This window comes from Lethenteron reissneri, chromosome 20, assembly GCF_015708825.2.
Source record: "Lethenteron reissneri isolate LAM-NWPU_2019-01 chromosome 20, ASM1570882v1, whole genome shotgun sequence".
Classification (NCBI taxonomy): domain Eukaryota; kingdom Metazoa; phylum Chordata; class Hyperoartia; order Petromyzontiformes; family Petromyzontidae; genus Lethenteron; species Lethenteron reissneri.
Window position 1 is genome coordinate 391450 of NC_083798.1, and position 26037 is coordinate 417486.

Consider the following 26037-nt stretch of genomic DNA (forward strand, 5'->3'; position numbering starts at 1 on the left):
GTCGCGCTCGTCATCGCCAGCCACGGTCTGTCCACTGCTGGATGAGGGCCTCCCTGAGCCGTCGCTCGCGACCTCCTGATGTAACGAGTCGCCTGAACAGGAGCTCATGTCACTGCTCCGTCTCGTCCGTTCACGGGCGCTCAGATAAGAGCCCAACTCACTATGGGAGGGGTCCTTTCCTGCCGAAATACAATCTAAAATCTCCTGCAACAACATGAATAATGCATTTTAAGTGAATTGCCTACTGTTCCAAAGTGTTCAGAACCAGCATTTTTCATCGTTAACGTAATGAAAGTTCAGCTACGTGAGGCCAAGCAAAGCACTCTGTTTATATGTGTCAATGTGGCGTATAAACAATAGAGACGGGACGGACGGCAACGAATGACAGAAAAATTAATGCCTATAGACTTTTGGAAAAGGAATCCCCATTATAGTCTATGGGCACTTCGTTTTACTTAATTTGTTTTAGTCCAGCGTATGTTGACCTGCTTTCGCACCGTACGTAGCCAATCGTGCTATCCTTCAACACAAAAAAATAATTTATAAAGGAATAAAAAAAATGGAAATGTGTGAATGTTTTCGAAATATTTAGCATACTTCCCAACATGCAACAAACTTTAAATTGGGCCTGTGGGTAGCTTCCAGACTGTACACAATGTATTTTGGGAGGCGGGGGGCGCAATAATGGATATATTTTGCACGCAAGTGAGCAGTGACGTCACATCTGTGATATCACCCGCATGCGGGAGCGTTACGCAGTGTGCCTGCTGACGTCACGACCCCCCCCCCCCCAACCCTCCGCGTAGACCGTGTATTAATTTAAGACAAGAATCCAAGTCCCGGGTAAAGCCGGGAAGTAAAGCTAGTCACCAATAAATAAACACTAATAAATAATACTGTATATCCAACGCCTGATTATATTATTGTATCCATTTATTAAGGACCAAAGCATTTACAATCACCTGGAGAGCATTTTGGCAAACGCATGTCCTCAAAGATAAACTGCAATTGTAACATTGGGTGCTTCAAATTTGCAAACAATTTTTGCAATGTATTGTTACAAAGGGACAAGCATTCGTCAACTTAAGACACATTATTTTATGCATTGGAGTACCTGTATCATATTTTGCTCGTATCTGTTTCATGAACATTTGTTTTCAGGTTTCCTGTGATGGCAGTGGCATCTGTTGGAGGTTATGGGTTGGGATGACCATACCAGCTGTGCTGGGGCCTGCTCCTCTTTCAGGGTTTTATGGGATAATTGTAAATGTCCACTTCCACTGTCGCGTTCCGTGCTTCCTGAAGACTCGTCTCGTGTCAAGAATCGATTACCGAAGGTTGTAACTTTAGAGTCACTTAACGCTAAATGGTGCTATTTAATTATCTGTAAATAGTCGTTGAAAGATGAAATTAATTTCATGGACAATTCCAAATATTGGGCAACCACAGTAAAATATGAAAAGTCATCCTTACAAAACATGGGTTGTCATTTAGAAGGTAATTATTTCGTTATGATAAAAAACCCAACTTATTTATGGAACAAGTCAGTGGTTTGACAGCTACACAAACTGCACTATGCCAGCGGGGACGAAGCAGTTCCGTGTCTCTTATCCCAAACAGGTCTCAAAACGAACGAACTTAATTCAGACATTGTCTTGCCCTGTACTTGCTACCCAACAAAGCAACGTGATTCCCGCTTAATTCCCTAGACCAAAAATAACACGTAAATAAGGGGACCTAAAGCAGAGAGGATCAGGTATAGAGGGGGATGAGGTCATGCAGATTTTGGGGACGAGGACCGGTCTCGGTTTGCCAGCTCAGCAGTTTTGTTGCTATGTTTAGTGAATTTTTACGTTTCCCTCGTGAAAAATATAATCAAAGTGACATCTTTATATTTAGTGACATCCCGGGTATATAGGATTCTATATCAATTTACTTTGTTCCAGACTTGGTAAATTATCTAGTAATATTTTTTAAACTTTAGAGGTTTAATTTAGCGACATCTGGTGACAGTTTGAGTTTCGTTTGGCAACTTTCCGCTTTGAGGAGTTGGCAACACTAACCGATCTTGCCCTGGCCACTAAATTTAGGCCATGTATGGGAGTAGCTCTCCAAGCCACTTTCAGGCTTCCGCGAGCTCCATGAGGAAGTCGTCCACGTAGCGCAGCATCTGCAGCAGAGCCATGAGCAGCAGAATGTCGCTGCTGGTGTCGGGCTCCAGCTGCACGGCGTAGTTCTTGATGGGCAGCACGGAGGACACGGGCATGCCCAGGTGCGACGCCACCTCCACCACCTGCCGGCGGGGTCAGGCACACGAGTAACCGTGCACACGTGTGCACACAAAGCCAAATATCCTCCACATAGCCGTAACAGACTGTTGGGGCAAGTGGTGTTAGTGAGCAGCACCTATGAAGGCTAGCACGGCACACGATAGGGTTGGTGGCCAGCACCACGCCTGACTGCCTTTGTCTCCCTAGTGGCGATGTTTACACATCGCACCAGCTACTTGCTTTGAGGCTCAGGTTGACGAGAAAACACGACCCAGTAAATTTGTGTAATCCACCAATCCTTGGCTCCACAGGTCTCGATTACAGGTGTGCATAACCACCAGAGCCCAGCTATCAGAATGATGATGACCTCAACTACCATGCAGATGTAACAATGCCTCATTTATGAAAACTTCTGTATAAAGGTCGTGAATTAAACTGACGTTACCTTCTCCTTGATATATTGGCTACGATAGATGTTCTGAATGTCCTCTTCGACCAGAGGACATGCCTGGTCCACTTTGGTCAACAGGATGAGTTGCGGGATACCTGGCCAGGGAAAAATCATAAACCATGAACACAAATACACAGGAGACAGATCCCCCATTTAACCTGTATTGTTGGAGGACAAGTTCGGATACTATTCACCACTGTCAGCCCTCGCCAGCACTGAATTCAGGAGGACATATTCAAAGCATAGTACTGAACCACTGCACCACCACTCAATACACACAGATTCCCAGTATTGTCTTAAACACTTGGGGTGAGTGCTGTTAGCGAGCACCTGTTTGTAAATTTTCTTGTGTAAAATGTAAAATAAAATTCCATTTTAAACTCTACAGTGTGGATCAAGTTTGTTTAGCAATTCCATTTTCCTTTATTTCTCTGGTGGGGCCCCACCGGCCTCTCACGCCTGGCCGGCAATGCATGGTGGACAAGTCGTGGTGTGAGTGCTCGGCCGCCTCACCCATCTTGTTGGCCTTGCTGCGAATGAGCTGCAGCTTGGCCTGCATGCGCTCTGACATGACGGCCACCTTGCCCGCATCCATTACGAACACCAGGCAGTGCACGCGCTGCGCCAGCTCGGGCTCCTGTACGTAGCCCGGGTAGCTACAGTCGATTGATGCCACGGGGTTGAACTACGAACACACGCAGCATTCGGAGACACCGTCACGAACGCGGACAATACACCACTTCCTCTTCTGGGAGGCTCAACTGGAACGCGTTGTGTTAAAACTGGCAGCCCCTCTCTCCATCAGCCCCACCTACTTTTGTATAGCCGTGCCCACTCTATCACCAGCACCACCCACACAGGGAGTGGCCTCCTGGCTCTGCCCACTAGTCAGGTAGCTCCACCCTTTGTACGATTGTCAATCAAGCAAGATGCCATAAAATGTTAAATCGGGGACAAAATCCCGATTTACGCAAAACTTTGAGACACTGGGACAGCATTTCTGCATGTTATCAAGTACCAAAAGTAATTATTATTTGACTTGCATATCTATTATCAGATATGGTGGTGATGTACGCCTTTGGTCCGACAACACATCCCTCACAAAGCAGTGCAACCCTTGATGTTTGAGAGCGGCCATAGAAGCGAATATCGCAGAGCTACCTCCAAGATCCCTTACAAGTGACCTCTGTGGAGTCACCGGGTTGAGATTATCAACTCACTACACTTGAGAACCCGGTGTAATCACAGGCGACTTACCTATATTGTAACCCAGGTGTAACATTATGCCTTGTGTAACGTAAAACACACATTGAGTCCGTCTGGTAACTTTACAGACTTCACCGAGTTCTCAGTCCAGTGCTTAGTGCACACGCCAAAGCTTAAGTGACGCCATTGCTCTCAGTCCATGCAGGAAGTGACACCTTATATGCTATGTCTATAAAATGCATGACCACACCTTGCATTAATGTGCATTACGTGTCACACCACACCTATCTGAATATGCATGAGCATGCTCCATGTGACACCAGGATGTCTGCGAAGCCAGCTCGGCGGTCTGAACCTCCGAGCCAACTGGCCATCTGGTGATGTGCATTCCTCAATGAGGCTGTTGTGAGTAACAAGCTGAGGCTTGGTCACCTGGTAGCGGTCGGGCACGTGTCCGTGCAGCACGCTGACCACGTCCTCCGGGTCTATGCCGGTGCCCGGGCCCTCTTCCATCCCCATGGTGTCGCATAGCTGCACAGGCAGTGCCTTGCCTCCTCTCCCGGCAAACAGCTGATATGTGCGGAACTGAACACCCACACACAGCACACGTGCACTTGATATGTACAAATAACAAATACGTGCACATAGCAAAACAAATATCTGGAACAACCCGGGATTATTGCTGGATTCTTTATGAGCGACTGCCCAAACGTAAACCCAAGTGCTAGTTTAATCATATGACATGGCCATAATATATGTATGTATGCTGAACTTCTTTCGCGCCGTACGTAGCCAACCATGTAAATCGGAGGTGCGGGGGAAGGACAACAAACTAAACACAAAAACAGTTGTCGCTTTTTGTCAACCGCTCGTCTAACCCGTGATGAACACGACAGTGCAGGATAATTTTGTCATATCGCGCTCTTCTAGCAGTGAAGCCCAGGGTGCTCTACAAAAGAAAGTGATACAAGTATAACCCGTAAAAAACAAAGTTTTTCACTATAAATCCTTTATATGCGTGGCGGCTTGAGTCCTCTCGTCCTCTGGCTTGAGATGGCTGCCACCTATGGGTCAGATGATTGCATTGCACCATTAAGCAATTGGTAATTAAATATAATATTTTATTTTTCGATTTAAAGCTTTCGTGACTGCAGGAATCCATCTTCTTGGTTCTTTCGGTAAAGTCACGTAGAAGGGAAGCAATAAAATAATAAAAATAAAACATAATAAAATAAAATAATTCTCACGACGTTTCGGCCACAACGCAAGCAGCCGTCCTCAGGTGAAGAATGAGACACTACCAAGCTAGGAGCTTATATATACGCTGCGTTGGAGGTGCAAGAGCGCCTTAACAAAAAGAATCTATATATATAAAATCGTTCATGTCTGTCTGTCTGTGTGTGTGTGTGTGGACTTTGGCCCATACGCACTTTCATTGGACGGCGGTTGCCCCTGGCAACGGCTAGCCACGCCTTCGCCGCTTTCATTGGACCTGGCAACGGCTAGCCACGCCTTCGCCAAGGGCTGCAGTTTCATTGGACGGCGGTTGCCCCTGCCAACGGCTAGCCACGCCTTCGCCACTTTCATAAGCTCCGTATTTAATTAAATAATAGCCATTACACAGTATTGTTGGAGCGCTAGGGGGGGGGGGAAGGAACGCCACCCGTACCCTGCCTCTTCCAAGCCGACAATTTTAGGAGAGGCCGCAGGCTTTGCACGCTACTAGGCCTCGACACCCACCACGCCACTCTGAGGTAAATTCATCAAAGTTTTTCCTACTCTTCACTACACCCCCACCACAATGTGTGCTATTAATATTACTTTTAAACCCAACGCGCCAACAATCGATTACTTTAATGTTCACTGTACAAATACTCATTAAGCTGGGTGAGCGTACTGCCAGTCTATCATGTACACTGTAGCCTGCTTATTAAGCTCGGTGAGCGTACTGCCACTCTATCATGTACACTCTAGCCTGCTTATGAAGCTGAGTGCGTGTACTGGCAGTCTATAATGTGGACTCTTGCCTGGTTATTATAATCGATTCTTTATATGTTCTTTGTACAAACAGTCATTAAGCTGCTTGAGCGACCCCAGTTCGATTCCAACTCACGCCCACCACCGCTGACGATTATTTGAAACGGACCTGGCCCTCCCCTAGGTCCACTCAGCCTCAAAAGCGTAACTGCTGTCGTGTGTGAACATCGTCACTGGGGAGACAAAGGCGGCGGGGCATCGTGGATCCAAGTCCCGGGCGAAGCTGGGTCATGTGTATGTGTGTTTGTGTTTATGTGTATGTCTGTGTGTCTCTATGTATGTGTGTATGTATGTGTATGTATGTGTTTGTGTGTATGTGTGTGTGTATGTATGTGGGTTTTTTTTTATGTCTTTATGTGTATGTCTGCGTGTCTCTATGTATGTGTGTATGTACGTGTGTGCATGTGTTTGTGTGTATGTATGTGTGTGTCTATGTATGTGTGTGTCTATGTATGTGTGTATGTGTGTGTATGTATGTGTGTTATGTGTCTGTCTGTGTCTGCATGTATGTGTGTATGTATTGTGTATGTGTTTGTGTGCATGTATGTGTGTGTTTGTGTGTATGTGTATGTCTGTGTGTATGTGTTTGTATGTATGTGTGTGTATGTGTTTGTATGTGTTTGTGTGTTTACGCTCGCATTACACAAATGTGTTGCTGGTCTAAGGCGTTCCTCGCACAGCATTGCCGCTTTATTATTTCAGTCGTTTACTGCCTTACGCACCCTGAAAGTCGTGTGTGTCTGCAGCAAGCGCGTGTATGTGTACCTATGGACGCGCGCGCGTGTGTTGTGTAGGGGGAACGGTAGTGTAGTGCTTAGCGTGCTGTCTGTGTCTGTGTGTGTGTGTGTCTGTCTGTGTCTGTCTGTGTGTGTCTGCGTGTGTCTGTGTGTGTGTCTGTGTGTGTGCGTGTGTGGTGTGTGGGGAGCGGTAGTGTAGTGCTTAGCGTGCTGTCTGTGTGTCTGTGTGTGTGTGTGTCTGTCTGTGTCTGTCTGTGTGTGTCTGCGTGTGTCTGTGTGTGTGTCTGTGCGTGTGTGGTGTGTGAGGAGCGGTGGGTGTAGTGCTTAACGCTACGCTGCGCTACCAACCCGGCGAACCCAGTTCCATTCCCGCTCACGGCCACCACCGGTGACGATTATTTGAACCTCCCCTAGGTCCACTCAGCCTCAAACGAGTAACTGGTGTGGCGTATTAACATCGGCACTTGGGAGACAAAGGCGGCTGGGCGTGGTAGATCCAAGTCCCGGGCGAAGCCGGGTCATGTGTATGTGTTTATGTGTATGTCTGTGTGTCTGTATGCATGTGTGTATGTATGTGTGTGTATGTGTTTGTGTGTATGTCTGTGTGTGTATGTATGTCGGTTTTGCCGCCGTGGTGGATCCAAGTCCCGGGCGAAGCCGGGTCATGTGTATGTGTTTATGTGTATGTCTGTGTGTCTGTATGCATGTGTGTATGTATGTGTGTGTATGTGTTTGTGTGTATGTCTGTGTGTGTATGTATGTCGGTTTTGCCGCCGTGGTGGATCCAAGTCCCGGGCGAAGCCGGGTCATGTGTATGTGTTTATGTGTATGTCTGTGTGTCTGTATGCATGTGTGTATGTATGTGTGTGTATGTGTTTGTGTGTATGTCTGTGTGTGTATGTATGTCGGTTTTGCCGCCGTGGTGGATCCAAGTCCCGGGCGAAGCCGGGTCATGTGTATGTGTGTATGTGTTTATGTGTATGTCTGTGTGTCTGTATGCATGTGTGTATGTATGTGTGTGCATGTGTTTGTGTGTATGTATGTGTGTGTGTATGTATGTGGGTTTTTTTGTATGTGTTTATGTGTATGTCTGCGTGCCTGTATGTGTGTATGTACGTCTGTGGATGTGTTTGTGTGTATGTATGTGTGTCTATGTATGTGTGTGTATGTGTTTCTGTGTTTGTATGTGTGTGTATGTATGTGTGTTATGTGTCTGTCTGTGTGTCTGCATGTATGTGTGTGTGTATTGTGTATGTGTTTGTGTGTGTTTGTGTGTTTACGCTCGCATTACACAAATGTATAATGCGGGTCTAAGGCGTTCCTTACACAGCATTGCCGCTTTATTATTTCAGTCGTTTACTGCCGTATGCACCCTGAAAGTCCTGTGTGTCTGCAGCAAGCGCGTGTATGTGTACCTATGGACGCGCGCACGTGTGTTGTGTAGGGGGAACGGTAGTGTAGTGCTTAGCGTGCTGCCTGTGTCTGTGTGTGTGTGTCTGTGTGTGTGTGTCTGTGTGTGTGTCTGTGTGTGTGTCTGTGTGTGTGCGTGTGTGGTGTGTGGGGAGCGGTAGTGTAGTGGTTAGCGTGCTGTCTGTGTGTGTGTTTCTGTCTGTGTGTGTCTGCGTGTGTCTGTGTGTGTGTCTGTGTGTGTGTCTGTGCGTGTGTGGTGTGTGAGGAGCGGTGGGTGTAGTGCTTAACGCTACGCTGCGCTACCAACCCGGCAAACCCAGTTCGATTCCCGCTCACGGCCACCACCGGTGACGATTATTTGAACCTCCCCTAGGTCGACTCTGCCTCAAACGAGTAACTTAACTACTGTAGCGTATTAACATCGCCACTGGGGAGACAAAGGCGGCCGGCCGTGGTAGATACAAGTCCCGGGCGAAGCCGGGTAGTACAGCTAGTCTATATATATAAAATCGTTCATGTCTGTCTGTCTGTGTGTGTGTGTGTGGACTTTGGCCCATACGCACTTTCATTGGACGGCGGTTGCCCCTGGCAACGGCTAGCCACGCCTTCGCCGCTTTCATTGGACCTGGCAACGGCTAGCCACGCCTTCGCCAAGGGCTGCAGTTTCATTGGACGGCGGTTGCCCCTGCCAACGGCTAGCCACGCCTTCGCCACTTTCATAAGCTCCGTATTTAATTAAATAATAGCCATTACACAGTATTGTTGGAGCGCTAGGGGGGGGGGAAGGAACGCCACCCGTACCCTGCCTCTTCCAAGCCGCAATTTTAGGAGAGGCCGCAGGCTTTGCACGCTACTAGGCCTCGACACCCACCACGCCACTCTGAGGTAAATTCATCAAAGTTTTTCCTACTCTTCACTACACCCCCACCACAATGTGTGCTATTAATATTACTTTTAAACCCAACGCGCCAACAATCGATTACTTTAATGTTCACTGTACAAATACTCATTAAGCTGGGTGAGCGTACTGCCAGTCTATCATGTACACTGTAGCCTGCTTATTAAGCTCGGTGAGCGTACTGCCACTCTATCATGTACACTCTAGCCTGCTTATGAAGCTGAGTGCGTGTACTGGCAGTCTATAATGTGGACTCTTGCCTGGTTATTATAATCGATTCTTTATATGTTCTTTGTACAAACAGTCATTAAGCTGCTTGAGCGACCCCAGTTCGATTCCAACTCACGCCCACCACCGCTGACGATTATTTGAAACGGACCTGGCCCTCCCCTAGGTCCACTCAGCCTCAAAAGCGTAACTGCTGTCGTGTGTGAACATCGTCACTGGGGAGACAAAGGCGGCGGGGCATCGTGGATCCAAGTCCCGGGCGAAGCCGGGTCATGTGTATGTGTGTTTGTGTTTATGTGTATGTCTGTGTGTCTCTATGTATGTGTGTATGTATGTGTATGTATGTGTTTGTGTGTATGTGTGTGTGTATGTATGTGGGTTTTTTTTATGTCTTTATGTGTATGTCTGCGTGTCTCTATGTATGTGTGTATGTACGTGTGTGCATGTGTTTGTGTGTATGTATGTGTGTGTCTATGTATGTGTGTGTCTATGTATGTGTGTATGTGTGTGTATGTATGTGTGTTATGTGTCTGTCTGTGTCTGCATGTATGTGTGTGTGTATTGTGTATGTGTTTGTGTGCATGTATGTGTGTGTTTGTGTGTATGTGTATGTCTGTGTGTATGTGTTTGTATGTATGTGTGTGTATGTGTTTGTATGTGTTTGTGTGTTTACGCTCGCATTACACAAATGTGTTGCTGGTCTAAGGCGTTCCTCGCACAGCATTGCCGCTTTATTATTTCAGTCGTTTACTGCCTTACGCACCCTGAAAGTCGTGTGTGTCTGCAGCAAGCGCGTGTATGTGTACCTATGGACGCGCGCGCGTGTGTTGTGTAGGGGGAACGGTAGTGTAGTGCTTAGCGTGCTGTCTGTGTCTGTGTGTGTGTGTGTCTGTCTGTGTCTGTCTGTGTGTGTCTGCGTGTGTCTGTGTGTGTGTCTGTGTGTGTGCGTGTGTGGTGTGTGGGGAGCGGTAGTGTAGTGCTTAGCGTGCTGTCTGTGTGTCTGTGTGTGTGTGTGTCTGTCTGTGTCTGTCTGTGTGTGTCTGCGTGTGTCTGTGTGTGTGTCTGTGCGTGTGTGGTGTGTGAGGAGCGGTGGGTGTAGTGCTTAACGCTACGCTGCGCTACCAACCCGGCGAACCCAGTTCCATTCCCGCTCACGGCCACCACCGGTGACGATTATTTGAACCTCCCCTAGGTCCACTCAGCCTCAAACGAGTAACTGGTGTGGCGTATTAACATCGGCACTTGGGAGACAAAGGCGGCTGGGCGTGGTAGATCCAAGTCCCGGGCGAAGCCGGGTCATGTGTATGTGTTTATGTGTATGTCTGTGTGTCTGTATGCATGTGTGTATGTATGTGTGTGTATGTGTTTGTGTGTATGTCTGTGTGTGTATGTATGTCGGTTTTGCCGCCGTGGTGGATCCAAGTCCCGGGCGAAGCCGGGTCATGTGTATGTGTTTATGTGTATGTCTGTGTGTCTGTATGCATGTGTGTATGTATGTGTGTGTATGTGTTTGTGTGTATGTCTGTGTGTGTATGTATGTCGGTTTTGCCGCCGTGGTGGATCCAAGTCCCGGGCGAAGCCGGGTCATGTGTATGTGTGTATGTGTTTATGTGTATGTCTGTGTGTCTGTATGCATGTGTGTATGTATGTGTGTGCATGTGTTTGTGTGTATGTATGTGTGTGTGTATGTATGTGGGTTTTTTTGTATGTGTTTATGTGTATGTCTGCGTGCCTGTATGTATGTGTGTATGTACGTCTGTGGATGTGTTTGTGTGTATGTATGTGTGTGTCTATGTATGTGTGTGTATGTGTTTCTGTGTTTGTATGTGTGTGTATGTATGTGTGTTATGTGTCTGTCTGTGTGTCTGCATGTATGTGTGTGTGTATTGTGTATGTGTTTGTGTGTGTTTGTGTGTTTACGCTCGCATTACACAAATGTATAATGCGGGTCTAAGGCGTTCCTTACACAGCATTGCCGCTTTATTATTTCAGTCGTTTACTGCCGTATGCACCCTGAAAGTCCTGTGTGTCTGCAGCAAGCGCGTGTATGTGTACCTATGGACGCGCGCGCGTGTGTTGTGTAGGGGGAACGGTAGTGTAGTGCTTAGCGTGCTGCCTGTGTCTGTGTGTGTGTGTCTGTGTGTGTGTGTCTGTGTGTGTGTCTGTGTGTGTGTCTGTGTGTGTGTGTGCGTGTGTGGTGTGTGGGGAGCGGTAGTGTAGTGGTTAGCGTGCTGTCTGTGTGTGTGTTTCTGTCTGTGTGTGTCTGCGTGTGTCTGTGTGTGTGTCTGTGTGTGTGTCTGTGCGTGTGTGGTGTGTGAGGAGCGGTGGGTGTAGTGCTTAACGCTACGCTGCGCTACCAACCCGGCAAACCCAGTTCGATTCCCGCTCACGGCCACCACCGGTGACGATTATTTGAACCTCCCCTAGGTCGACTCTGCCTCAAACGAGTAACTTAACTACTGTAGCGTATTAACATCGCCACTGGGGAGACAAAGGCGGCCGGCCGTGGTAGATACAAGTCCCGGGCGAAGCCGGGTAGTACAGCTAGTGTGCATATGAAGAGGAATTTAGCATATTCATGGGAAATGCGTAGGAGGTGGGTGGGGGGGGTTTCATAGTCATTATGCCCATGCATTATGCAGGATCAACAGCACCAAGGGGGGGTGCAGTAGCATTAACAAAGGAAAAGAATGTTAATAGTATGTAGCTGCAGTTACTAAACAACAACGTAGAAAACTAAAGTATAAACTACATAAAAAACTAAAGTATAAACTGCATAGCACCATCAGTATACTTACTATACTCTACAATAAGCTGAGTTACTAACAGCAAGTAATACATTACAATTCTACATCGTAAAAAATTATATAATATGCTTCCATCTAAACTTTATTCTCTTACATCACACGAGCATACACCGTACTATATACTGCCATAGATAAACCCAACATTAAATTATATACTGTATTGCTATAAACCACCCTATACCTTATACATTTTAATATAACACTATGTATTATTCTACTCACCCTAATGTGTATCACACTGCTATATGTTTACTATACAATTACGATACTATATATTACTTTGTACATTGTATTAAGCATATAAATGTTATACTATTTGTTATTATACGCTGTACCATTGACCGTCGTATCAATGGGTGAGTCGTGGGGGGGAAACTTGCAGCGGAGCAAAGAATCCATTCCCTGCGGAGAATACAATGCCAGTGAGTGGAACGAGGTCTGAAAGTCACCGTAAACGTGAACACAATCAGTTAAGATCCGAAATGGTTTATTACGTCCTTCCAATGATTGCTAAGCCAGAATCCATCTTCTCGGTTAAAATTGTCTCTGTGTTTGTATATGTGGATCGCCTCATGAACGAATCTCTCATGATAGCCAGATGGCTTGCAGAGAACCTCTGTCTTGGAGAAGTCAATGTCATGTGAGCCCACTGAGTTGTAACAGTGATCTGCCACGGCTGAGGTGTTTGTCCTACCGTGTTTCAGGTCTGCTTTATGTTCACGGATGCGGTCCGAGATATGTCGTTTGGTTTCCCCAATGTAACTGCTACCACAGAGGCAACTTAGTTTGTAGACGCCAGGGTACTGTATGTCTGGAACCACATCTTTTACAGACGGTACCAGATCACGGATTTTATGTACTGTGTTGAATCAGACCTGGATCTTGTGTTTAATCAGGATTTTGGAGATCTTTTTTGTGACCCCAGCAATGTAGGGTAAGGTGATGGTCTTGAAAGGCTCCTCAACAGGATCCTTCTTGATGGTTGGAGTGATGGCTTTGCGGATTGTGTAGTCGGAGTAACCATTAGCCTTAAGAGCTTGGCGTACGTGTTTGAGTTCACTGGCAATGTGTTCCTGGTCGGAGATGCATTGGGCTCTATGATATAGAGTCTTGATGAGGGAATTCTTCTGGGATGGATGGTGGTGGGAATCCGGTTTTAAGTAAGCATCCGTATGGGTGGCTTTCCTGTAGACAGAGTGGCTCATTGAACCATCAGGTCTCCTTTTGATAGCAGTTACATTGGGGAAACCAAACGACATGTCTCGGACCGCATCCGTGAACATAAAGCGGACTTGAAACACGGTAGGACAAACACCTCAGCCGTGGCAGATCACTGTTACAACTCAGTGGGCTCACATGACATTGACTTCTCCAAGACAGAGGTTCTCTGCAAGCCATCTGGCTATCATGAGAGATTCGTTCATGAGGCGATCCACATATACAAACACAGAGACAATTTTAACCGAGAAGATGGATTCTGGCTTAGCAATCATTGGAAGGACGTAATAAACCATTTCGGATCTTAACTGATTGTGTTCACGTTTACGGTGACTTTCAGACCTCGCTCCACTCACTGGCATTGTATTCTCCGCAGGGAATGGATTCTTTGCTCCGCTGCAAGTTTCCCCCCCACGACTCACCCATTGATACGACGGTCAATGGTACAGCGTATAATAACAAATAGTATAACATTTATATGCTTAATACAATGTACAAAGTAATATATAGTATCGTAATTGTATAGTAAACATATAGCAGTGTGATACACATTAGGGTGAGTAGAATAATACATAGTGTTATATTAAAATGTATAAGGTATAGGGTGGTTTATAGCAATACAGTATATAATTTAATGTTGGGTTTATCTATGGCAGTATATAGTACGGTGTATGCTCGTGTGATGTAAGAGAATAAAGTTTAGATGGAAGCATATTATATAATTTTTTACGACGTAGAATTGTAATGTATTACTTGCTGTTAGTAACTCAGCTTATTGTAGAGTATAGTAAGTATACTGATGGTGCTATGCAGTTTATACTTTAGTTTTTTATGTAGTTTATACTTTAGTTTTCTACGTTGTTGTTTAGTAACTGCAGCTACATACTATTAACATTCTTTTCCTTTGTTAATGCTACTGCACCCCCCCTTGGTGCTGTTGATCCTGCATAATGCATGGGCATAATGACTATGAAACCCCCCCCACCCACCTCCTACGCATTTCCCATGAATATGCTAAATTCCTCTTCATATGCACATTCTTTTTGTTAAGGCGCTCTTGCACCTCCAACGCAGCGTATATATAAGCTCCTAGCTTGGTAGTGTCTCATTCTTCACCTGAGGACGGCTGCTTGCGTTGTGGCCGAAACGTCGTGAGAATTATTTTATTTTATTATGTTTTATTTTTATTATTTTATTGCTTCCCTTCTACGTGACTTTACCGAAAGAACCAAGAAGATATAATATTTTAGTCCTAAAAAGTGTAAAATTTTGGAAAACATTTTTCACGAACATTAATTGTCACGCACAACGAGTCTGTGTGGAAAATGTCAGCTCGATTGGATCACGGGAAGTGGGTTAAAAAACGACCGAAAGATTTGCACGGTCGTAAGCAAGCAAGCAAGCACGCAAGCACGCAAGCAAGCAAACTTAATATAAAGGATTTTTTAAAAAAGCCGATACTCAATCGATTGATTGTCAAGTGATCAATGGATCGAGTAATCCCCTTGGTTCGTAAAGCTTCCCGCAGAGCGCTGGTGAGTATATAACTTAATCTATTATTTTATGTCATGAAAAGTTATTTTAATTTATAAAGTGCTTTAATACATTTATCATGTGTACAGTATCGTTATTAAGACGTATTACCGATACCCCAATGAAGCCTCATATATCGTTCATAGATAAAAAGAATAACACTGTCGGTAATGCATCTACATTGGAATTGTGTTATAATGACCTCCCGTAGCACTGTTTCGTCCAGCGCTCAGTTTACCAAGACTGCATGCTGAGCACTGTGAGAGGTATGCCTGTATGTACATTTGATTTAGATTTGAGAATTGGGCCGGCATTTCCAATATCAGTAAAAATCGAGCTTCGGAAGCAGAGGCCGGCTAAGGGGACACTTTCTCAGCTCTCATCCGAGGACATCACGGATTTGGGTGTTTCAAACTGGTCACGTTTTTGTTTCTCATAATGACTTGCATAATAAAAATATCTAAATAATCACTGATTGTTCAATGTTCTTGAAAACACATGATTACGCAGAATTGAATCGTGAGAATGATAATTAGGTAGCAGTTTTTGTTTCACAGTGTTTGACAGTTTCTCATACTGCAACACGAGCTTTTCTCACTACAGCCACATCGAGGATCCGGTCTTGATGCTGGCCTCGTCCTAAAAGGCTCCTGGCCACGACTCGTCCTTGGCCCCGCGGCTTCCCGGCTTCGAATCCTTCGCTCCGTGACCGCGAGGGTTACCCGGGAGGTGAGGCTGGATCCGCTGCTGCCCGCTGCTGCGCGCGTGGTCACGTGGCCCGCGAAGACGGCATCGAGGGAGTTGAAGAAGCTCGACTTTCCCGCGCCAACCTGGCCCAGCAGCAGAACGCGTGGGGCCTTCACACGCGTGTCCCGTGTGGTGTGGCCGCACACGTCCCGCATGAGCTGCTCTCGCTTCCTGACATCCGGTGGAAACAAACCAGCGAACCTTCGATCAGCCCGGTTGGCTACGTGCGACGGACAAAGCAGTTCAGCATACGTGCATGCGTACAAAACAGGACAGTGCTCGCAAAGCGACGAGATAATCGCGGAGGGGCACAGAGCGGTCACCACGTCCGATCGGCAGGAGAGCCGCGCGACATTGGTCAAGATCGTTTCCAACGACGTCGACTCGCGCAATCTCGACGGTCAAGCGTCCCGGAAATCGACCACCCACTCAGCCGACGCTAGGACGGAGAAATATATAACAAAAACAGAGAGAGAAAGCAAGAGGAAGAATAATAATTAATTCCAGCGAGAATCATAAAAAAACTGAGTAGAAGAGAGACAAGGATGAAGAAAGAGAGCAAGACAGGGCTACAGCAGAAGGGGGCTACGCACCACAGAAACGGTGCAGCCGCCCACTGTGTGAGTGTGCGAGCGTGCACTAAAAACCGGTGGCTGCATATATTTAATAAAGTTTTGTATCAAAATATTTTTTAACTTTGGTAAAAAAGATTTTTTTTACACATTGTTAGCCCTGCGTTATCAAAGGGATGGGCTATAAATCTCCCTCCAAGGCATCTACCAGCCTCCTCAATGTAATGGAGCCCACGGCGTTATCGGGCGTTTCAGTTCAGCGAATTGGTTGCAGAACGTGAACCTGTGATGTATCACAGATGATGTTCTGGCTGCTCTGATTGCTGTGGTCACTTTTCGACACGCAAGTGCTGTATCTTTGCCAACGGCAAGGGAGGTTCCTGCTTCACAGCTATTGCTGGTGTCTCTCACGGGGCTGTCATGCATTAGGGCCATTCCCCGAGATACCAGCCGGTAGGTTGCTGCGTGACAAGGCAGTGTTCACTTACTCTTCAGTCCATGAAACATTTCTCCACGGCTTTTCGGCCAGCACTTTCTCTATGACAAGAGGAAACCATGACACATTAAAAGCTTCATTATCAGCCATAATGGATCACCGTTGGATGAAGGCCTCCATCTTGGAAACTGGACAGGTGGCCTCATTTCATTCCTTGCACCAGGGCTCAATGCCCACCACGCTACACCACTGGCTGCGAGGCATGTTGAACAACTGCATCCCGATGTCATTTCAAACGTGTGTGAAATCAAATGGTGCACATGTGTAGGTGCTGCGTGATTTTACAAATGCCGGGCCATTTGTGCAACTGTGAAATTACTCAGTACCGTCAAGGGTGTACACCTCCAGCTCGTGCAAAATCAAGTCGTTTCCGAAGATGTTGGCGTTTGTTGCACTGTACGTCTGGCCCAGATTGCCCGTGAAACTGCAGCCATTGGTACCGTTGTTGGGGAGAAACATGAGGTCGTGCCCACTTCCAAAAGTAGGACCGTAGTTTGAAGCATCATAGAAGGAGTTTGATGTATTGGCAGTTTTAATCACAGAGGGGGATGGGTTTCCTGGTCCCTCCAAGCGAAACACGAACGAGTCGTTGTCTGCAATGTAGCTTCCCCGAGACGTTAGGGTCTGTGAAACGTAGCCCCCAAAAATGTACCCCTGGGCGTTGTACGCAACGGTGATGGTAGGGCCTTGGTTGTTGCATTTCGTGTGGAACGCCGTTGTGTTGAAGCCGTCTGTGCTGCCCTTGTAAAGGATGCGTAGGGACTTGTTCGCGATGTTCAGGGCTCGGAGCAGCTTCTGCTGTTGCGCAGACGAGAGCTTTGGGGACTGGGCCATTGCCGAGGATTATTGGAGGTACCTGCAGATCACACACACCAACGCACAGCTGTCAACATGGCTCTCTTCCAGCAGGAGGTAGAAGCTGTGAATGTGACGAGTGGGAAAGTGCTGCCCCCTTCACGTGTGTGTAATAAACGACTCTATCAGGCGATGTTGGTCTCCGTTCGTTTTTTATTTAGGTTCTTCTCCGCACCCCCACTGGCCTCTTCCTCGGACCAGTGCTGTCTCGCGTGCGCCCCGCGCACGCTCTCTCTCTCCCGGACCAGTCCTGTCTCACGTGCGCCCCGCGTACGCTCTCTCTCTCTCTCTCTTGCCCGCACACTCCCCCGTTAACTCCCCTATTCCCGGACTCCGCACGCCACTGGACGACGGCGTGCAGAGGTCCTTCGGCCACGTGGCCGATGGCGTGGATCCCTCTCACCACCCAACGTGGCTCAGCCTCTTAGATTCCCCAACTGCCCCAATCTCTTCCGGGCTCCCACTTATATACATTCCCCCCACGTGACCCTGAATCCTCCTCTTCCGGATCCTCAGATCCGACCTTCCCATACTACCCCGCTGGCTCCGCCCCCATTCACCTCGCTCCCCATCGGAGCCGAGGCGAACGGTGGCCCCTCCCACACGCCCCGCAGACCAGGCTCCGCCCACCAATACCCCCGGCCGTGTGATTGGACCCGAGCCCAGCAACAACCCCATTTACGCTCGCATTACATGTGTATCAGAGAACACGTGAAGGCATCTCAGAGGTAACCCTGTGATGTCGACTTGCACAGGCCGATCTCTGTCATGAAACGTGTTGTTGCTCTGTGAGACCCGAATGGATTATTGATCTCGTGGCATGGCAGCGAGAGCAAAATTGGGATAGAATTGAGGGGGGGAAATAAAATCGAAAATAAGCAAACCTATTTGTTTTCTTTGAGGAAATCGTCTTCTTCATGATTATCAGCGTGTTGATTTTTGTAATTAATGTAATGTTTATTTTTATTTTGTTCTGTATGCCTACGATGTGGATGGAGTGGACGGTTGTCAGGGAGACTCGGGGGCGGGGAGAGAGAAAGAGAGAGGGGGCAGCACCAATCAAGCAACCAACTAATTATACTAGGAATGAAGCTTTCGTGACTGCAGGAATTACTATACTCATTGGTTCTTTCGGTAAAGTCACATATGTAGAAATAAAATAAAATTAAAATAAATCACGACGTTTCGAATGCAACACAAGCGCTCATCCTCAGGTGAAAATGGCGTAAACCACACAAGCGAGGGAACACACAGAGGGACATCACACACAGAGCACACAGAGAACGGCAAACTTCACGGAGGCAAATACAGCAAGAAGATGGGAGAGGCGAACTCAGCAAACCTTAGAAACATAATGCGATGCAACCCAGTCGGCCAACATCACAGTTAGACACTAAACCTGGTTGACCACGTATTTCAAAAGACTGCTAAATCTTGTGTTCATCTTCTAGGTTGAACACACCAACGTAAACAGAGGATAAGGACTCGTGAACAGACACGAGGTACAAGGTACCAGAGCTACATACACAGAGAAGACACACAGGGAAAGGTGTTTTGGGCAGTACAGAGGGACAACGAGAAACACCACACGAAGAGACATACACACATGGAGAGGCACACGCAGAAAGACGCACGGAGGGATAACGTACAGGGACTTATTCAGGCTGTAGAGGTGGGGGAAGGGTGGGGGAAGGGAAGGGTAACCGTGCATGGACATGCATATACCAATGCAGTCAACAAATCGGGGGAAACACATGGGAACACGAAAACGGAGAATGCACAAGGGAAACAAACGAAAACAGAGACACCAACCACGTTGAACGAAAACGAAGCAAAATTACAACAAGTGGAGATACATACACAGAGAAGACAACACATGGAAAGATGTTAGATGAATGCACCTCTACGGGGAGGTTGTCCTTACAATTCTATCCAATTGTTAGAACACGTGCATGACTACTAATAATAGATCACGTGTATGACTGTGCCGATGACGTCATAGCATCGACTCAAGGACCCGGATCAGGAAGTGCATAGTTGGCTGCGTCGGGTGGAGGAGGGGTTTACGAACACATCTTTACACGACCTGTAAACAACTTACATTTGAACCTATTTGGCGGTACGTGTACACGTACCGCCAAATAGGTTGCGCGGTATTGGGAAAGGGACAGAGCCGTTTTATTCCCGCGATTAGGACGGCGACAGCGGATCTCCTGGTGTGGGTTGGAGTGAGCCGTGCTTTTCTCATTACTGTTATCTCCATATATAAAAGGCAAATTTGTGAATGCGTGTCTGTTCAAAATGTTTAGCGTACTTCCCGACATGCAACAAACTGGAAATTTGCCATGTGGGTACTTGGAGGGGGGGGAGCTCAATGCATAGATTTTTTGCACAGCAAGTGAGCTGTGACGTCACATCTGTCACGTAACCCGCGCATGCGCAGTGCTTAGCGCGCCGCGCTACGAACCCGGCGACCCGAGTTCGATTCCCGCTCACGGCCACCACCGGTGACGATTATTTGAACCGGTCCTGGGCCTCCCCTAGGTCGACTCAGCCTTAAACGAGTAAGTGGTGTGTGAACATCGCCACTGGGGAGACAAAACCAATTATGAATCCCTTCGCCCTCATTAACTCTCCAACACACCGGGGTGCTGCAGTAACAACGAATTTGCACTTTTTATTTATTTAAAGCTTTCGTTACTGCAGGGATTCATATTCTTGGTTCTTTCGGTAGTCACGTAGAAGGGAAATAATAAAATAATAGAAATTACTTTAATAAAGTAAACAATTAGTTTATTTTATTATTTCCCTTAATAATAATAAATCATTTTGTTTTCTTTTATTAAATAAAACTAAGTTTATTTATTTAATTTTATTATTTCCCTTCTACATGACTACCGAAAGAACCAATAATATGAATCCCTGCAGTCACCAAAGCTTTAAAATAAATAAATAAAATTGAAATTGTTTATTTTATTTATATTATTAGTTCTATTATTTATTCTTATAAAATAATGTATTATTTTTTTATTTCTATTATTTATTTTTATTTTTGCCTACGTGACTTTACCGAAAAAACCTAAGAGTACAAATTTGTGTTTTAATATTTAAATATTTAGGGCCCCTTTACAACAAATGCTGCAGGCCTCTCACTAGCTTAATGCGACACTGCTCCCTTGCATTGTCGTTTCGCTTTACCGTCTGTACGTTTGACAAAACGCGAATGCAGTAGAAACACGAATTAAATACGAGAGAAAGAGTCAAAAGGGAACAAAACTACGACGTGCGGGCAGGAGCGCCAACTTACCGTGCAAGTGAAAAGTGAAACCAGGAAATGCGAACCGCCCACCCCCTCGAACACGTGGTTTGTCCCAAGTGTGACACCACCAGCACCCCTCTGTCGCCCAGCGTGAATGGTCTCTCCCGTCAGCGGTGATATTGACCGCCAGCTCTCACACACAGGTGACCCACAGTCTTGGGAGGGCCAATTTCTAAGGTCCCATTACATGAAACAACGTTCTTGCAAACTGTTTATTTTGTCTGGGAATGTGTTATATCGGGATTAACACAGCATGAACAATTCAACTGTATACAGTCCATAAACAACATTAATCGAAGGTTATAATTTGTGGTCCCTGAATATGAATCAGATACTTGAGGATATATTGAAAATATATCGAACATTTTTTACAATGTAAGTATGAAAGCAACCAGTAAATGATCACAATCCACACAAAAATCACTACTTTATATAAAAAAGACGTGCCTATAAATAACAGCAATTCCACATGTCACCTTTTAAAACTCAAACCATGAAGATAATACTCGCAATCCACACGATACTGCAACTCGTTTCATTCGAGCCACCCTCAATCCAATTACGGCTCCTTCAACTCCACAGCAGGGAGCCGCACCAATCCGCTTGTCCTTCGGTCGTATGTACGTACAGGATTGCACGTTGAACTTCATTCGCACCGTACGTAGCCAACCGTGCTAATCGGAGGTGCGTGGAAGGATAACAAACTAAAGACAGCTGATCTTCAGCTCTGTAAGAACTCAGTCGCACATTGGGTTTTCACGGCAGCTTCATCACATGGAGGATATCTGGTGCCTTCCGGCCTACAAAAACTGTTTGTTGTCAAAACAATTATGTTATTTTGATCGTGGGGTTAAAGCCGACTCCATGTCGTTCAAAAATAGAATAGATCCATAAGTTGACGAGCTAATTTACAGTCTCACCATTTCATCTGCTCAGTCACTCACTCAGTCACCCACTCACCTGCCCAATCATTCACTCAGTCACCCACCCACCTGATCCGTCACTCACTCACTCAGTCACCCACCCACCTGCTCAATCACCCATTCAGACACCCACTCACCTGCCAAATCACCCACTCAGTCACCCACCCACCTGCTCAATCACCCACTAAGTCACCCACTCACCTGCCCAATCACCCACTCAGTCACCCACTCATCTGCTCAATCACCCACTCAGTCACCCACTCACCTGCTCAATAACCCACTCAGTCACCCACTCACCTGCCCAATCACCCACTCAGTCACCCACTCACCTGCTCAATCACCCACTCAGTCACCCACTCACCTGCCCAATCACCCACTCAGTCACCCACTCATCTGCTCAATCACCCACTCAGTCACCCACTCACCTGCTCAATAACCCACTCAGTCACCCACTCACCTGCCCAATCACCCACTCAGTCACCTACCAACCTGCTCAATAACTCACTCAGTCACCCACTCATCTGCTCAATCACCCACTCAGTCACCCACTCACCTGCTCAATAACCCACTCAGTCACCCACTCACCTGCCCAATCACCCACTCAGTCACCTACCAACCTGCTCAATCACCCACTCAGTCACCCACTCACCTGCTCAATAACCCACTCAGTCACCCACTCACCTGCCCAATCACCCACTCGGTCACCTACCAACCTGCTCAATAACTCACTCAGTCACCCACCAACATGATCCGTCACTCACTCAGTCACCCACTCACCTGCCCAATCACCCACTCAGTCACCCACTCACCCACTCAGTCACCACCCACTCACCTGCCCAATCACCCACTCAAAATTTTACTTGTATTTACGAGGTAAAGCCCACTGAGTTATTAGCTATTTTCAGAGGCGACCTCGCCACAACATGATAGCTCATCCAAGTGGCTGATATCAAATGTGAGCATCTGCAACAGCAAAATAAACTAAACGCGTCTACTAGATTTGAAGCTTTCGTGACTGCAATGATTCATATTCTTAGGTTTTTTCGGTAAAGTCACGTAGGTAAAAAATTAAAATTAATAAAAGTAAAATAAAAAAATAAAAATCACGACGTTTCGGAGGCAACACAAGCTTCCGTCTTCAGGTGGAACCGTCACAGCCCGACAGCTGTTTCACTCATTTACTTGATACAGCTGTCGGGCTGTGACGGTTCCACCTGAAGACGGAAGCTTGTGTTGCCTCCGAAACGTCGTGATTTTTATTTTCATTTTATTTTACTTTTATTAATTTTAATTTTTTACCTACGTGACTTTACCGAAAAAACCTAAGAATATTAACGCGTCTTGACGCCTATCGAAAATGACAAATCGCCGCGGTCCCTACGTGTAGCGCTGCGGCGCGGTGTGCGGCGCGCGTGAAACTTTTCCGCGGCCCCTTGGCTTGGTCGCGCTGAGTGGAAGAGCCCGGCCGCTGACGCTGGTCTCCAGCGGGAAAGGAGGCAAAGACGGCCGGGACACGTGACAAGAGAGACAAAGACGGCCGGGACACCGGGTGAGAGTGACAAACTGTTGGGACACGTGACGGGAGAGACAAAGACGGCCGGGACACGTGACAAGAGAGACAAAGACAGCCGGGACACCAGGTGAGAGAGACAAAAACTGTTGGGACACGTGACGGGAGAGACAAAGACGGCAGGGACACGTGACGAGAGAGACAAAGACGGCCGGGGACGCTGTACACTGCTGTCGTGTCGACCCATCATCACCACTCGTGGTGGTCGGGCCCCACGGTGGCCACCCGCGTCGTCTCTCAACGTCAATGCGACGACCACGCTGGTGCTGGTGCCGGTAGTTGTTGTTGGTGGTGGTGGTAGTGGTGGTAGTTGTTGGTGGTGGTTGTTGTTGGTGGCGGAAGTTGTTCGTGGTGGTGGTAGTTGTTGTTGGTGGTGGTAGTTGTTGGTGGTGGTAGTAGGTGGTGGTGGCGGTGGTGGTGGTGGTAGTTGTTGGTGGTGGCGGTAGTTGTTGTTGGTGGTGGTAGTTATATTCTGAGGTTTTTTTCGGTAAAGTCACGTAGGTAAAAAAATTAAATTAATAAAAGTTAAATAAAATAAAAATCATTACGTTTCGGAGGCAACACAAGCTTCCGTCTTCAGGTGGAACCGTCACAGCACGATAGCTGTATCAAGTAAGAGGAATTCCAAGAAAACCGTCCTTGTATATGTAGGGGTGTTACGGAGGGGCTGTTATACAGTTGTATCAGACGGTAAACAAACACAGTGGGCGTGGCTATGTCTGTGCACGGGGAGGTGCTCACAGCGACGTCCGCACCGGGCAGCCTGGGGGGCTGACTCGGAGCTGGGATCCCCCGGGGCCCCACCCCTCAGCGGGGGAGTTGGTATATAAGGGGGTGAGCCGGAGGGCTCGAGGCAGAATGTATGAAGCTCAACCAGTGAAGAAGGAAGATCTGCTAGATAGAGCCCTGGACTCCCCTGGATCGCCGCCCTTGTCAGGGCCGACCAGGACCGAGCCAGTGGCGTGGCCCCGAGAGCCAGAGCCGGTGCTCTTGTCAGAGCTGGTCTGGAGACTCCGGGCGCCATAAGCCCAGCTAGCCAGGGCTGGGCTAGCTAGCCTCCCCTAGCCCGATAGTGGAGGACCGAGAGGTAGGCTAGGTGTAGCCTAGAGTGTGCCTCCCCAGTTAGACGGGTGAAGGGGCCGACACCCCTTCTAGTGTTGTATGTCCCGGTCTGTATTGTACCTGGTACGGAATAAATAAGTGTGCCTCCAACCCCGGTGTCCAAGTCCTCCTGAACGTTATTACATCTGGCGTCAGAAGTAGTCTTCTACGAACATGGACACGCGACGGACGGCTCGTGCCAGGGAACCGGGGGCGGAGGAAACCGCTGCCGGCTTTGAGCCCGAGATGGCTGAAGGCGACGCCGAGCAGCCAGGGCCGGGTCCATCCACACCGCAACGTCTGGACGGATGGGAGCCGTCGGCTGACGGACTGCGGCAGGCTCATTCACGACTGGCGGAGCTACTTTACGCTGCAGCCGCCACACTAGAAGAAATTACGCAGCTGGGGGCTGGTGGAGCGGCACGGAGCGACGACAGCCGACGTGCAGCGCCGGTTCCCGCCATTTCCACGGGGCCGGATTTCGAATTTCCCGCCATGGCTACAGTGAGTGCTGAGGGCGTGGCCGGGCTGAGCCACGCGTCCGACGTCGGGCATACAGTAGCCGCCACGTCATCAGGAGCGGCCAGCGCGTCACCAGCAGAGCGACCGCCGATGCCACACGCCCTTCCCGCCAAAGCCAGGCCGAGTGACGGGAGCGACGGGGGGCGACCCTCGACTGCGGCCGCCGCGTTACACCAGCGCTTACCACCTCTCAAGGAGTTCGTGGGCGAAGACGGTGACTGGGGCGGCTTCCAGAGGCGTTTTCTCGCTCACCAAGAAATGGCGCAGTGGACGGATGCCGAAGCTCTCCGCGCGCTGCCGGCGATGCTCGACAGTGATGCCCTCGCTACTCTCACCTCGGCGCCGAAAGCGAAGCGCGCCACGCTGCAGATGGCGCTTCAACTCCTGGCTGCAGTCTATGGACCACCTTCGGACTGCAGGCAGCTGTTTTACGATCGCCAGCGGGGTGCCAAGGAGTCGCCCCTGGCGTACCGTACGGCTCTCCTGGCACTGGCGAGAACGGCTTTCCCGCGGATGGATGAAGAGGGGGTGGACGCCATGGTGATGGACAAAATCCTGCTGTTGGCTGACGAGTTGGACATTGTCGTCTTGGCGCAAGACGACACGGAGATGTGTTCCCTGCGGGCCGCGCGACACATCCATGCGAACTTGCTGTCCCAGCGTAGAAAGGCCAGCAAGGCGGCGGCCAGCCATACCGTGGCTGCAGCAACCCTCCCAGCGGAAGAAATCTGCGCCGTCGATCGCCCGACGGAGTGGAGATCGGGAGTACGACCGGCTCGGGACGGACCGAGCCGCCAGGACCAGCCCAAGTCATCGGGAGCACTTACGCGCTGCTACAATTGTGGCCTCCGGGGCCATGTGGCCTCGGGATGCCGGTCTCCTCGGCAGCGCGGGGCGACGCCTCGACAAGACGTCGCGCCTCTTCCCAAGCTTCACCAACAAAACCCGGCGAGTCGCGGCACCCCACATGTTTGGCCCACGCACACACCCGTCACACACTCACGCACCGCAACGGACGGGGGTCGTAAATTACCTGTCGTCGCGCCAAAACGTACCACTGTGGGGACTGAAATTCAACCCAGCCAGTGGTCCGAGTTGGCCCATCGCGTTGTTGCCGCGTCGTCGGGGTCATCGGTC

General features: G+C 48.2%; 2 protein-coding genes across 4 annotated transcripts in view; one reads left to right on the forward strand and one right to left on the reverse strand.

Annotated features, from left to right (window-relative positions):
* Positions 1-915: 915 nt before the first annotated feature.
* LOC133344531 (interferon-induced protein 44-like) lies at positions 916-20829 on the reverse strand. The gene is made up of 8 exons (XM_061554506.1): positions 20773-20829; positions 16937-17466; positions 16603-16651; positions 15518-15713; positions 4360-4512; positions 3235-3406; positions 2716-2816; positions 916-2293 (listed from the first exon to the last, which is right to left on the reverse strand). Exons 2-8 carry the CDS (start codon positions 17442-17444, stop codon positions 2123-2125), a joined length of 1350 nt encoding a protein of 449 aa, XP_061410490.1. The 5' UTR covers positions 17445-17466; positions 20773-20829; the 3' UTR covers positions 916-2122.
* A 2329-nt stretch (positions 20830-23158) lies between these two features.
* Positions 23159-26037, forward strand: part of LOC133344532 (monoacylglycerol/Diacylglycerol O-acyltransferase-like) — a 46320-nt gene continuing 43441 nt past the window's right edge. For 2 of the 3 annotated variants that reach the window (XM_061554509.1, XM_061554507.1), the window contains exon 1: positions 23159-23347. The gene's annotated coding sequence lies outside the window, so the exon portion shown is untranslated. The remainder of the gene's footprint in view (positions 23348-26037) is intronic. The other variant, XM_061554508.1, reaches the window with a different exon arrangement.